Source organism: Entelurus aequoreus, linkage group LG04, assembly GCF_033978785.1.
Source record: "Entelurus aequoreus isolate RoL-2023_Sb linkage group LG04, RoL_Eaeq_v1.1, whole genome shotgun sequence".
Lineage (NCBI taxonomy): Eukaryota > Metazoa > Chordata > Actinopteri > Syngnathiformes > Syngnathidae > Entelurus > Entelurus aequoreus.
Window position 1 is genome coordinate 63,996,454 of NC_084734.1, and position 14,006 is coordinate 64,010,459.

Below are 14,006 nucleotides of genomic sequence, written 5' to 3' on the forward strand. Positions count from 1 at the left end.
TTGAGAGATCTAGTTTCCAATCGCATAATCCAGGTGTGTTAGTCCAACTTTTTAAAAACCTAACACGGTCAAATTAAAGTGTTTCCATGGGCTGTAGGAGGCATATTTAGAGCCGAACTATTTGAGAAATGTGACTAATTTAGTGCATGGACACATACTATTTGGGATTCTAAAGGCTTTGAATCCTTCGCAACTGGACCATTCAGATTGTCTAATAAGATGTTTCACCTATCACCCGAGCATGTTTATCAGTTCATGTTCACAGGCTTAGATAGGACAGATTTAGTCTAAGCACCTGCTCGAATCCAAAGTATTTCTCCTGTAGAAATACAATTTCAACAGTCTGTTTGCGATTGATTCAATGCCCTAAGAATACAATGACCTGGGATGAATGATAATATTCACAAACATGTTGTCTGTGAGATACCGTCTTTGTACAAAAAAACTCTTCATATTCAACACCATGTTGAACAGGGATCAAATCCACTCCTGGGTGAATTTAATGTATCTTCATTTAAAATCCAGCATCATAGAAATGTATTTAAGATGTCCAGTGAAACGCTCGCCTGTCAGATCGCACCAGCTGGTGCCGCATTTCAATTTGGCACAGACAACAGTGCTAAATTATGTTTGACGGCTGATGGCTGATTCCTGTGGAGAGAAGAGGGACGCAAGCCAGATGTAATACTTTCACACATGTATTCTGCTCCTTTCATCTTGTTCCTGCAACACTCGATTTACGGTGCCAGAATAAAATAGGCTGGAGTGCGCTCTGCGGAACATCTCTCGTCCTTTCCTTCAACTTCGCCAGGACATTTATATGAAAATATACAAATGTTTCGACATGCAGTGATCAGATAAAAAACACTCAAAGCAATCAATTGATAAATACTCCAAAAGAGCTGACTTATACACATGCAAGTATTTATTTCTCTGAACAAAAGTACTTACTCACCCAACTTGTATTGGAGAAACGTATCATATTTTCTATATCTGTGAATCTCAAACTGTGGCAGTGGTATGCATGCTCCGCCTTGTGGTACGCCAAACAATCACTTAATTAAAGTAGAGTGTTCTAAGTTCCTATATTTAAACACAATGTTACTGTCCAAACTATGTGCAATTTTACAGTGGCCAAAAATAAATAAATATATTTGTTAAATAAAACCTCTCCCTTTTAATGAGTTATTGGGCCTACGACGCTATTTTAATGTTGGTCATTATGGTGGTACATGGAGAGCCAAGTTTAAAAAAGTGAAAAAAGTTTGAAAACCACTGATCTATATAATATCATATGTTTAATATACAACAATGTCTCCTCACATTAAGGTGAATTTGTTTAACTTTACTGACACACTGACGGCTATATAATCTTTAATAGAAGACAAGTACACATATTTATGGTGGATGTTTATGTCCAGACTGTAGCTACAAACAAAAATTAGATCAGCGTCTTTTGATGCTGAAAAATAATGTATTTCCTGTAAAAATAAGGATTTCCGTTTCCATAGCAGCACACTTCCGACTTACAGCATCTACTGTGTGTTCCTACTTCCGCAAACAAACACGCGAGTGTCTTCTAATCATGGCAGACTTGGTAACAGAAGTTGACTATTTTTGGACAAATGAGGATTTACAACCATATCTTTTTGAATCTGAATATACAAAGGAGGATGAACTGCTGCGATTTGGTTACGCTGCAAATCTGGAACTTTCGAGCAAGCTATGCCAAATTATTGGATTGCCCAAATCAACTGGAAGGGTCCCCGGCCAGCTTGACAAAACGAACAATTGTCCATCGATTAGGTCACTATACTGTTGTTCATTATACATGCAGCACATCATGTGTGTTATTACAACTACAGTACATAGGCTGTCGAGCTAGCTGTTTACAAACAAAACATGAAATGTGGGCTAATATTTTACAGATACTGTAATATGATTGTTCATGTATTTCAGTAAGTACAGATTGGTGTTATATCGCATTGTGTTGTGCATTACAAACTCAAACGCATTTCGTGCTGACGTAGAAGCGAGCTTATCTCTTGCCATAGTTAGCTTTTACGACTAATACCGTAGCACGCCGATGTGGTTACTATGATAGAAAAGTTCCTTCGTGTTCACTCTTACAATAACAATGTTGCTACAGCTGTTATGTACTGGGGGGAGTAGACGGTACAGACCACAAAGAGGTCGTAGTTTAGCTCTATGATTTATTATATACATATACACTATATATATATATATATATATATATATATATATATATATATATATATATATATATATATATATATATATATATATATATATATATATATATATATATATATATATATATATATGATAACAAACAATAATAATAAACAAACTAGAGAATGTAGTGTGACAAAATCTAAGAGTGTGTATGGTGTGTGACTAAGTGTGGGAATTAATTGTTGTGTGTTGAGCGAGAGGCAGAAGTACTGGAGGGGAAAAGACAGGCTCGAATGTCTGTGAGACAGGCAGGTTGTCGGGAGTATTGCGAGGCGTCAAAAGGTCCGTGTCCAAGCGGGAGGTCGAGGATCGAGGGAGGCAGTCCGGAATCCAGAGGGGAACAAACAAGGAAGATGAGACGCACAGCTTGTCACGCAGGAACGGGGATTTGTGTACACGAATAGAAGATTACGTTCTGGCCCAGGATAACAGGTTGTGCAGGCTTTTGAAGGCAGGACCTCTGCTCAACGTCAGGTGTGCTGATTGCCGGTGATTGACTGCAGCAGGACTGACACGCGCAGGTGCGCTCTTGGAGGCGCAATCAGCAGAGCGCACAGATGAGGGCGCATTGGAATGCGCCCTAGGCTGGCCTGGCATTTTTAAAATGATTTAGAGGTAGAAATGATTGCTTCCGTTAGCTGCATTGCTAGCCACCTAGAACAAGCCGATTTGTATATATTAGAAAGCGAAAAAAACCAAAACGTTTCTTTGTCTTCTTGTTTCTCATAATGATTGTGGACGATAGGAACAATTTAAAGAAAGTGCAGTTCCCCATTAACAGAATACTGGAAAATGCAGGCAAGTCATTACTCAACATAATCTAACTTGTGTCGTAAAGAAATAAACACTACAACCATAACAGAGAACATGGGTAAATACACACGCACAAGGCAGCTATAGTAGTATGGGGGATAAATGAACACTGTTGATAATCATGTAATTCTAAGAACTAGGGACGCTTGCTGGGATGTTTAGCGTCAAGTCCTTCCGACATTACAATATTGTAATGACCTGCTTGTGGTCAAGGACAAACACATCCGCCGTATCACTGCCATCATTTAGGTAACTTGCTGTAACAACACACACAACTCACCACAACTCATGCCAGTCACTACAAATCTTCCGAATACAGCCGTTACCTGATAAAGGGTTTACTAACGAGTAAACATCCAGTGTAGCAAGTGTAAAACAATAATGTTCAGTTTAGTGTCTTTCAACTTTTACTTTCTGAGAAGCAGTGTCCTCTACAGTGGACACTTTTTTTATATCAATTTGGAAAATGCTGGGTTTTTTTTAGAAAAGTTTACTGACAATTTTACTTTTAATCATGTAGATACCTCACAAATTGATGATCAGCATTGTTGGCTTCAAATATATATCCAGAGTGATGGTTTATCAAGTGGCTTCTCGTTTTACTCGTATTTCCTGCGGTGTGCGGTGTCTGTGCTCCCACCGGACAGTTTCCCTCCGCTCTGTGTGGGTTTAGAAACGCTCGAGACAAAGATGGCCCACTTTGCTTAGCAGTACGCAGACTTAATTACCTACGCTAAAGAGGTTATGGTTTTTACCAGGGTTTTTTTTGTCTGTTAGCTACATAACTCAAAAAGCTACGGGCAGATTTTAAAGAAATTTTCATGATATGTCTTAAAAAAACACTTCCTTGTATCTACTACGAACACACTTCTCCCGCATGCTTCCTCTTTTTCTCCGCTTTAAGGTGTTGCACGCCTCCCCATCTTGCCGGTTTCGCACTGCGCAGAGGATTTTGAGAGGTGTAGTTCTTTCAGACTGACCAAGGCAAAACTGATGAAAAAAAAATGAAAAAATCTACATCCACCAAGTTTTCGTTTGATGCCGTCACACATCACTGCATTATTGGGAAGACTTTAATTTCAAAACCACAATACCACAGTATCTACAATACTATATATATATATATATATATATATATATATATATATATATATATATATATATATATATATATATATATATATATATATATATATATATATATATATATATATATATATATACACTGTATATATATATATATATATATATATATATATATATATATATACACTGTGTATATATATATATATATATATATATATATATATATATATATATATATATATATATATATATATATATAATGCCAGTATAAAATATATAACTGCAGTCCATAAACAGCCTTTGGGCTGCACTTTGGACACCCTGCTCAAAGACATTTATTGCCCTAAAACAGATTAAAATAAAAAATAAAAAATCGGTAACACTTTTGATTGATTGATTGATTGATATATTTTTCTTTCAAATATGCATAAAAACAAGAGCAAACCTGATCCAATACAGTGCTATAGCCTTGACAGCCATTATAACAAAATGAAAACAATAGAGAATAAAAAACGAAAACAAATGAGCATTGGACTTTCTTTTTTTTCTTTTCTTTTTTTTTTACATATTTGAAAAGGAGTGAGAAGAAGTTTACACTTATTTAATCCCAGCCCTTTTCTTTAAATCATAAATTACTCTGAGCTAGAACTACCTGTTAACTCTATGTACAAACTTAATGAACTTGTATATACATAAATTATAGATATATACATACATATGCACACTACACACATACATAGCCACACCATTACCACTAGTGATCATGGAAATGGTATCAGTATTAGTATGGGGAACACATATTCACCATTAATTAGTTGCTTATTAACATGCAAATTAGTAACATATTGGCTCTTAATTAGTCATTATTAAGTACTTATTAATGCCTTATTCTTCATGGCCTTATTATACAACCAGTAAGCCATTAACTAAGAGTCTTCCCTCAATAACCTCAGAATTATTGCTTATCAATAACCCTAACCCTTATATGTTCCCCTAGTGTCCAAATAACTCTAAATTAAGTCTTTGTTACTTTAATAAGCAACTAATTAATATGTTCCCCATACTAAAGTGTTACCCAAAATTCAAATGTATAGAGCAAAAACAGAATTGTCATTTAAATTTGACGGAATTCTCATTCTTGTATAGTAATAATGAGTGAATAAGCACACACAACAAATCTAATGTAGAGATTTTATGTCATCTTAAACTCCATTCAGCTGTTTTGGGCTCAAAATTCAAATAAGAAAAAAATTGGGCTTCGACTCATCAGTTGGGAACAACTCAATGAGTTAAACACCATGTGACGCTCTGAGAGCAAACTCAGAGAAAAATTAATTGAAATTGAAAGAGAAAGACAGGAGGGGAGAGACAAAGAGAAGAGATGAGAAATGATAGAAGAAATCATTATGCATGCGTGTGTGTGTGTGTGTGTGTGTGTGTGTGTGTGTGTGTGTGTGTGTGTGTGTGTGTGTGTGTGTGTGTGTGTGTGTGTGTGTGTGTGTGTGTGTGTGTGTGTGTGTGTGTGTGTGTGTGTGTGTGTGTGTGTGTGTGTGTGTGTGTGCGTGTGTTGCCTGAGGAACAGTTGATGGATTTGCTGCTTGACTGCTCACACAGATTGGTGCCTGCTGTGACGGCAGCCTTGAACTGAAATTACACACACACTGACACAAACAGCACAAGAAGTACACACTTTGGCTATTTGTGTGAGCTTGTGTTTTTCTGTGTTTAAGTGTTCTTAAGTTGTGTCGAGCGGGTATGTAGCCTCTAGGAGACCATTTTCAGAAGACTGGGGAGGCAAGATGAACCAGTGAAAGCACTGGTAAAGATAATTGAACTGGTTTCTAAAGACTGATTTTCGGCAATTATCTCTGGATGTGTGATTATATTTTGTTATGAATGCTTTTTTGTTTTGCTTTAGCCAACTACATAGTGCAGTGGTTCGCAAACTGCGGCCCGTGGGCCAGATACGGCCCACCTGCGTCCAAAATCTGGCCCGCGGGAAGTCCCAAGTAAAAAAAAAGGTAACACTTTAGTATGGGGAACACATATTCAACATTAATTAGTTGCTTATTAACATGCAAATTAGTAACATATTGGCTCTTAATTAGTCATTATTAAGTATGCCTTATTCTGTATGGCCTTATTACACAACCATTAAGCCAGTAACTAAGAGTCTTCCCTCAATAACCTCAGAATTATTGCTTATTAGTAACCCTAACCCTAACCTTAACGCTTATATGTTCCCCTAGTGTCCAAATAACTCTAAATTAAGTCTTTGTTACTTAAATAAACGACTAATTAATGACTATGTTCCCCATACTAAAGTGTTACCCAAAAAAAATATATATATTTTTTTGTATTTTTTTATTTGTCCTTTCTAATCCATTTTCTACCATTTGTTACTCTCTGGTTCTCCTAGCCACTCAGGCAAATCATACTGTCCAAAAATGCATTTTCTCATCAATAACGTGACATCATCGCACCGCAGTGTCGGGCCGCGCGCTCTTTCAGTCAATTTGTGTGCGAGGAATAATATATATATATATATATCCATCCCATCCATGTTCTACCGCTTGTCCCGTTTGGGGTCGCAGGAGTGCTGGAGCATATCTCAGCTGCATTCGGGCGGAAGGCAGGATACACCCTGGACAAGTCGCCACCTCATCACAGGGCCAACACAGATAGACAGACAACATTCACACTCACATTCACACACTATAGGGCTAATTTAGCATATATATCATACTTGCCAACCTTGAGACCTCCGATATCGGGAGGTGGGGGGGGGGGCGTGGTCTGGATGGGGTGTGGTTAAGAGGAGAGTATATTTACAGCTAGAATTCACCAACTCAAGTATTTCATATATATATGTATGTATGAAATACTTGACTTTCAGTGAATTCTAGCTATATATATATATATATATATATACATATATATATATATATATATATATATATATATATATATATATATATATATATATATATATATATATATATATATATATATATATATATGTGTGGAAATACTGTCAAAGCGCTTTGAGTACCTTGAAGGTAGAAAAGCGCTGTACAAGTATAACCCATTTATCATTATTATATATATATATATATATATATATATATATATATATATATATATATATATATATATATATATATATATATATATATATATATATATATATATATATATTTATTTTATTATACATATAAATAAAATAAATACTTGAATTTCAGTGTTCCGGAGGCTATCCAGTAGATGGCAGCATTGTCCTGTTTAACTTCTCCGTTCATGAATGAGTATATAATTTCGGCCACCGTGTTCAATGGAGAAGTCTGTTCTACAAAAAGTACAGGCAACATACATACCCCTTCCCCTGCGAACTGTCCTGGATGAACTGAAATTCTTGTTTCCATTCGTTTTGGAACTTGCAAGCGTATTTCTTCATCTTGCTCGTCGACGGCGTCGCCATGTCTGTAACTTTCTCGTTCTTCTGCTTGTCTCCTTGTTGTGTGCGCAGTTGTGCACTCTACTCTCTAAAAGCCGTAGATGTTATGACGTCATTGGGCAGGCAAGCTGTTTATATTGTGGGAAAGCAGACGTGAGAACAGGCCTGTCCGCATTGAGCTGCCCCCTCCAGCTCCGGCTGAATACCGGGAGTTTGTCGGGAGAAAATTTCTGCCGGGAGGTTATCGGGAGGGGTGCTGAATACCGGGAGTCTCCCGCTAAAAACGGGAGAGTTGGCAAGTATGATATACGGCCAAATTTTTTTAACCCAATGCGGCCCCCGAGTCAAAAAGTTTGGGGACCCCTGACATAGTGTCTCATCCCCACTTATTTTTTTCCAGAATTATGGAGATTGGAACCATATAAAACTGAAGGCGCAAGAAAAACAATATTCATGTTAATTATCGATTGTTACTCTTTTTCAATATTTTTAAGGCACTTCGGGTCTGATTTATTAAGAGCCAAACACCAAGCGCTAAACAGTAAGTGCAATCTATAAAATAGAATGTACTATTAGTGGGCGCGTTGCGTGCGATTTACTAACACTGCATGTGCAATTGTAAAGTGGTGCAGACCGCCTTATTTAAATGAGTATTTTGTGTGTACTATATGTGGCATCACCATGAAGCCTATCTCGTTTACTTCACGTTTATTTTATCATCCTACCTGTTGCGTTTTGCAAAATTTTCAAACATACAGGAGACATGTACCACTTTTTATGGGCATTTTAGAAGCAGTCCTGCAGTGCATCTACGAACAATAAAACCCTTTTTTTTAGCGCCGAAGATGCACTCATTGGAGAGAGGCTGCACTTACTCTGGCTCAAGGCGCAATAAGTTGTTTTCATATAAGAAATATATTTTAATGTGAAATAAACAAACGTCATCAAACATATTAAATGACACCAAAATGCATACATTGAATTTGTTGTAATAAGTCCTTAAATCCTCTAGTGGAGGTGTTGGGGTTGTGGGATTCTGAAACAATCAAGCTATAGCAACACCTTAGTTATTAAAATCACATTGCGAAAAACATTTATAAGTGCTAAAAAGGGAAGGGACTTAAAGGGGTGCCTTGAGGAATGCCTCAGTTATGTAAATCACAAGTTTTGGAGCCCAGTGTTCTTTGCTAGCAAGCTTAAAATGTCAATGCAATGATCTGCCTATATATATATATATATATATATATATATATATATATATATATATATATATATATATATATATATATATATATATATATATATATATATATATATATATATATATGTATACACTACCGTTCAAAAGTTTGGGGTCACATTGAAATGTCCTTATTTTTGAAGGAAAAGCACTGTACTTTTTAATGAAGATAACTTTAAACTAGTCTTAACTTTAAAGAAATACACTCTATACATTGCTAATGTGGTAAATGACTATTCTAGCTGCAAATGTCTGGTTTTTGGTGCAATATCTACATAGGTGTATAGAGGCCCATTTCCAGCAACTATCACTCCAGTGTTCTAATGGTACAATGTGTTTGCTCATTGGCTCAGAAGGCTAATTGGTGATTAGAAAACCCTTGTGCAATCATGTTCACACATCTGAAAACAGTTTAGCTCGTTACAGAAGCTACAAAACTGACCTTCCTTTGAGCAGATTGAGTTTCTGGAGCATTACGTTTGTGGGGTCAATTAAACGCTCAAAATGGCCAGAAAAAGAGAACTTTCATCTGAAACTCGACAGTCTATTCTTGTTCTTAGAAATGAAGGCTCAAACACAAAATTGTTTGGGTGACCCCAAACTTTTGAACGGTAGTGTATATATATATATATATATATATATAAGATTCCTTTATTGTCATTGTAAATAATATACAAAATTCAGTTTAAAGAAGTAAAACCCACAAGAAGTATACACACAAAAACAACAAACACTAAGAAATGTGGTCCAAGTTTCTCTGTACAACAGGAGCACTCTAAAGTTTTTAGGAATTTGCTACAAAAATGTTTGTCTCCCAAGTTTTAAAAGTAACCTGGGCTGGATTTGGCCGCCGTTTGAATATTGCTGACGTAAAGCCTTCAAAAAGGCATTCTTCTTTGATGTCAGATCACCATTTTTAGGTGACTGTTCCAATTAAACTCTTTAACATCCATCATTTGCTCGCCACAATGGCAGTTAAAATAGCTAATTGGTCAATGAGAGTTGTGGTTGCTTACTCAGTTTATCTCCATAAAAAGCCCCCAGCATTCCAGCAGAGGATTGCAAGCCAGGTGTTTAACCTACCAGGGTGACAATCTCATTTTCATCGTAGGCCAAATGGCAGTTATGACTGCCCTCAGTCGGCCACTTGTAACTGTAAATGTATGATCGTCACTTGATGTTATTGCACAATTGCCCCTATCATTTGATGATTATTATATCGTGTGGCAAAAAACGGGTGGAAAAATTGCTGTGCACACACAAGTCAAGGTGACATGCAGATATTAAAGTTCAGTTAATTTTTCATAAAGGCTTCTAATGACAAAAGCAAGCTTAGAATGTGTTTTTGCATCCAATAATATTGAGTTAAGAAGAACCTCAGTGCAGTTATTTTCTGTCAAAATTTAAACACATTTTGCAAAAATGATGAAATACTTTGACACATATGTGTATGCTTTTGTGGCTGGCCAAATGTGACCTTGAGTTTGAATCTTGTGACATGGACAAAGACATATAAGGTTATAATAAATGATCAAGACTAAATCTTGGCTTCAAGTTGGACTTTGCTGAATTTCTATTTTTGAGTAACTTGATAATGCATCTGCACCATATTTAATTACTGTATTATTGCAAAAAAGGTAGATAAATAATTGACGTATTTTTTGGTGTGGAAAGCATTTAGCAAATGAAGTAAACCATCGTTTTGGTTCAAATTGAACCTGAATTGTGTCTTAGCTGAGGGAATACGCCGAGCAGGTGGTTCATTGTGAGAGAATGAGTGGGTGAAGTGTGATGCGACCCTGTTAGTGATGACAAGAGAACTTGAATGAGCATCGTTCTCGCCTATTGAATTTAGCGCTGTCTGTTGTTTTGTGACTCTGTGACATGTAGATTAAATCTGTCTCCCGTGTGTCCTCTGAAGTGGCGCATCGGGGAGCAGCAGTGAATCGGAGAGCAGCTCGGAGTCGGACACAGACGAATCAGAGAGCAGCTCCAGTGACAGCGAGTATAACCAGGCCGCCCGCACCAACTCCCCTGAGGTACAGTGACAAGCCAGTGTGTTAACAATGTGCTACAAAACACACAACAATACATATTGACAGTTTTCATTCTAACAGTGAATGCGTGACCATGTGTGGGTTATGGTGCGCTCATGTTGATGTATCTGAGGCACCATCTGGACTGGTCGTGTCATTCTAAAATATTACTTACTGAATCAGCGTTGAAGTCAATTATTTTTCATATACGGTTATACCTCGAAAACCGAATCGTAGGAAAACTGAAACGATTTGTCAGGTTTGTGCAAGGGGAAGCTTGAAGATTGACCCCAGGATGCAGAGGCAGCAGGTGTAGCGCAGGTAAAAATGTATTTGATGAGAGCGAATGAGAACTTAGCAGATAGAAAGAGCACAAAAAGTTGTACACTTGTCAAGGTAGCAACAACCAAGGAACAGGACAGACATACAAAGCAACCTGAAGCACAAGTGTGTCCTGATTGCCAGTAAAGGACAGGTGACAGAGGCACACATGAAAACAAGAATGCTGGAACAGAAACAACACCAAGCACAAAGAAAGTACCGTATTTTTCCGATTTTAAGTCGCTCCGGAGTATAAGTCGCACCGGCCGAAAATGCATAATAAAGAAGGAAAAAAACATATATAAGTCGCACTAGAGTATAAGTCGTATTTTTGGGGGAAATTTATTTGATAAAATCCAACACCAAGAATAGACATTTGAAAGGCAATTTAAAATAAATAAAGAATAGTGAACAACAGGCTGAATAAGTGTACGTTATATGACGCATAAATAACCAACTGAGAACGTGCCTGGTATGTTAATGTAACATATTATGGTATGAGTCATTCAAATAACTATAACATATAGAACAAGCTATACGTTTACTAAACAATCTGTCACTCCTAATCGCTAAATCCGATGAAATTTTCTTCCTCTGTGTCGCTTCTAAACTACTCTGACAACTTCTGTGAATTCGTTCCTCGAGCTGTGGCCACCTAGCTTTTAGCCCGCGATTAACTTTTTTAGTTTTCTTCATTTCAGTAAGAGTAGCCTCCGCTTTTCGCCAGTCCCTTACAAGTTTCTCGCTTACAACAAACTTTTTTCTGCTGCTCGATTGCCGTTTTCTGCTGCATATTTCACTACTTCCAGCTTGTAACCTGCAGAATATGATTTATTTTCCGGTGCCATTTTTGTTCAGCCCTTCTCAGCTTTTATAAGTTACCGCCAATGTTGAAATGATCAATTTTCATAGGTACGGAAGTAGTAGCAGGTAGCATCTTTTTTTTCATAATGCACTTCTGCCATGACCCGCCCCCGCCAAATTTTTATTGGTTGACGTGTGCGTGTGACGATTGCTGATATACGCCAAATCTCTTACGTGAATGAGATAAATAATATTATTTGAGATTTTACGGTAATCTGTTAATAATTTCACACATAAATCGCTCCAGAGTATAAATCGCACCCCCGGCCAAACTGAAAAAAAATGTGATTTATAATCCGAAAAATACGGTAAACACAAGTACAAACCTGTCATGACACAATTTTTCCAAAAATAAATATTGTTAAATAAATATTGTTAATGCGAAAAATATTGTTAATGTGGCAAAAATATTCGTAAACAATTTAATCATATGCAAAGAAGGGTGCACAAAAACAGAGGTACCACTGTACTTTGACGGCTCCACCAAATGCTGATGTCACACCAGACATGAAACGCATCAAATATTCTGCAATTACAAAGAGAGTGAGAAAATAATAATTGGAAAAAGATGTTTGTAATTGGGGTTGATGTAACGAGAGGGGAAGCGTAGCTTGCGGCGTGACCCCTGAAACGCAGAGATGTCAGTCAGAATGCAAGGGAAATAATATTTAATAACAAAGGTAAGTGCAGCTAGGGAGTGCACACATTAATTTAGCAACAAACACTAACCGGGTAACGCTATGAGAGCGTGTGCAGCTCGGTAGTGCTCAAACAAAGAAGTAGTCTTAGGGAAAACGCCACTCACAGTGCACAAAGAACAAAGTTTACAGGAGACAATGATCCAACCCTGTCTGGAAGACCGAGCAGGCATAAATGGGAGCCTGATTGGCAACCAAGAACAGGTGTGGAAGCCAGCGCTCAGTAGCAGACAGGGGAAGGGACATTACAAAATAAGAGCGCTGGACAGGCACAAAAATACCACACATACGGGAAAAAAACAACACAAGTCCACAACTGTCGCATAGGTCATGTCAGTTATAGTTTGCATTGGAACAGATTTTTAAATCCCATAAAACTCTGAGCTGTTTCTTGTATTTTCTCTTTTCGGTGTTGCCAAAAGTTCGATGCAATTGCAAACCACAACCACAATAATTAACATATCATTAAATAAGTTATTCTCTGACAGTGTCAGGGTTGTAGCAAATGTACAGTACCTAATATTTTGGCCTTGAGTGTATCTGTACTGCAGATTGCTGTGAATTGTTATTAAAAGTGCCAGAAAATGATCGATTCACATCCAAATGTGATATTTATTCATAACAATTCTGAATCAATTAAACATTTGTAGTCTTTTAGGCAGTCTTTGCGTTTTCTCGCTGCACATATATGTCATACGTCAGCAGTCAAGAGGAACTTTTGGAATACATTTTAAAAAGGTTTTATTGTAATTTATATAATAATTAATGTATTGTCAAAAGTTGTTTTGAATGAAGACATGATCCTGAAAAGAATCGGAGTATAATTAAACCGTGTGTTGTTCAAATTCACAACTCTAATTGTTACACATGCAATGATCAAATTGTGTTGTTGTAACTCGCATGGTTAGTTTCAAACATGCAATAACTTGAAACACACACAATGCCCACTATTGTAGTTATGTATCTCTAATTGTTTTAAATGTGATCTTCATAAAATGATGAGTTGAAAAATAAGTTTTCATGAAAATGTTGGGTTTTATCCTGTAGCCTGAGCCGTCTTCCACCGACAAGTGGCAGCTAGACAGCTGGTTGAACAAAGTCCAAGCTCAAACCAAACCTCTGGTGACCCCACAGCAAGATCACCATGCCACAGGTTGGTAGACAAGTCCAGTTATGTAAGAGTGCCTGTGGTTTAATGATGCTGCTTAAGATGCTTTAGGTTGATCTGTAAACGTTTT

At 37.0% G+C, this 14,006-nt stretch overlaps 1 protein-coding gene across 1 annotated transcript in view; it reads left to right on the top strand.

Moving 5' to 3' along the window:
* The window catches only part of LOC133649218 (AF4/FMR2 family member 2-like), a 277,314-nt gene that overhangs the window by 197,769 nt on the left and 65,539 nt on the right, over positions 1–14,006 (top strand). The window contains exons 11-12 of the mRNA XM_062046050.1: positions 10,771–10,888; positions 13,816–13,921. Coding sequence (XP_061902034.1) covers positions 10,771–10,888; positions 13,816–13,921 — 224 coding nt within the window. The remainder of the gene's footprint in view (positions 1–10,770; positions 10,889–13,815; positions 13,922–14,006) is intronic.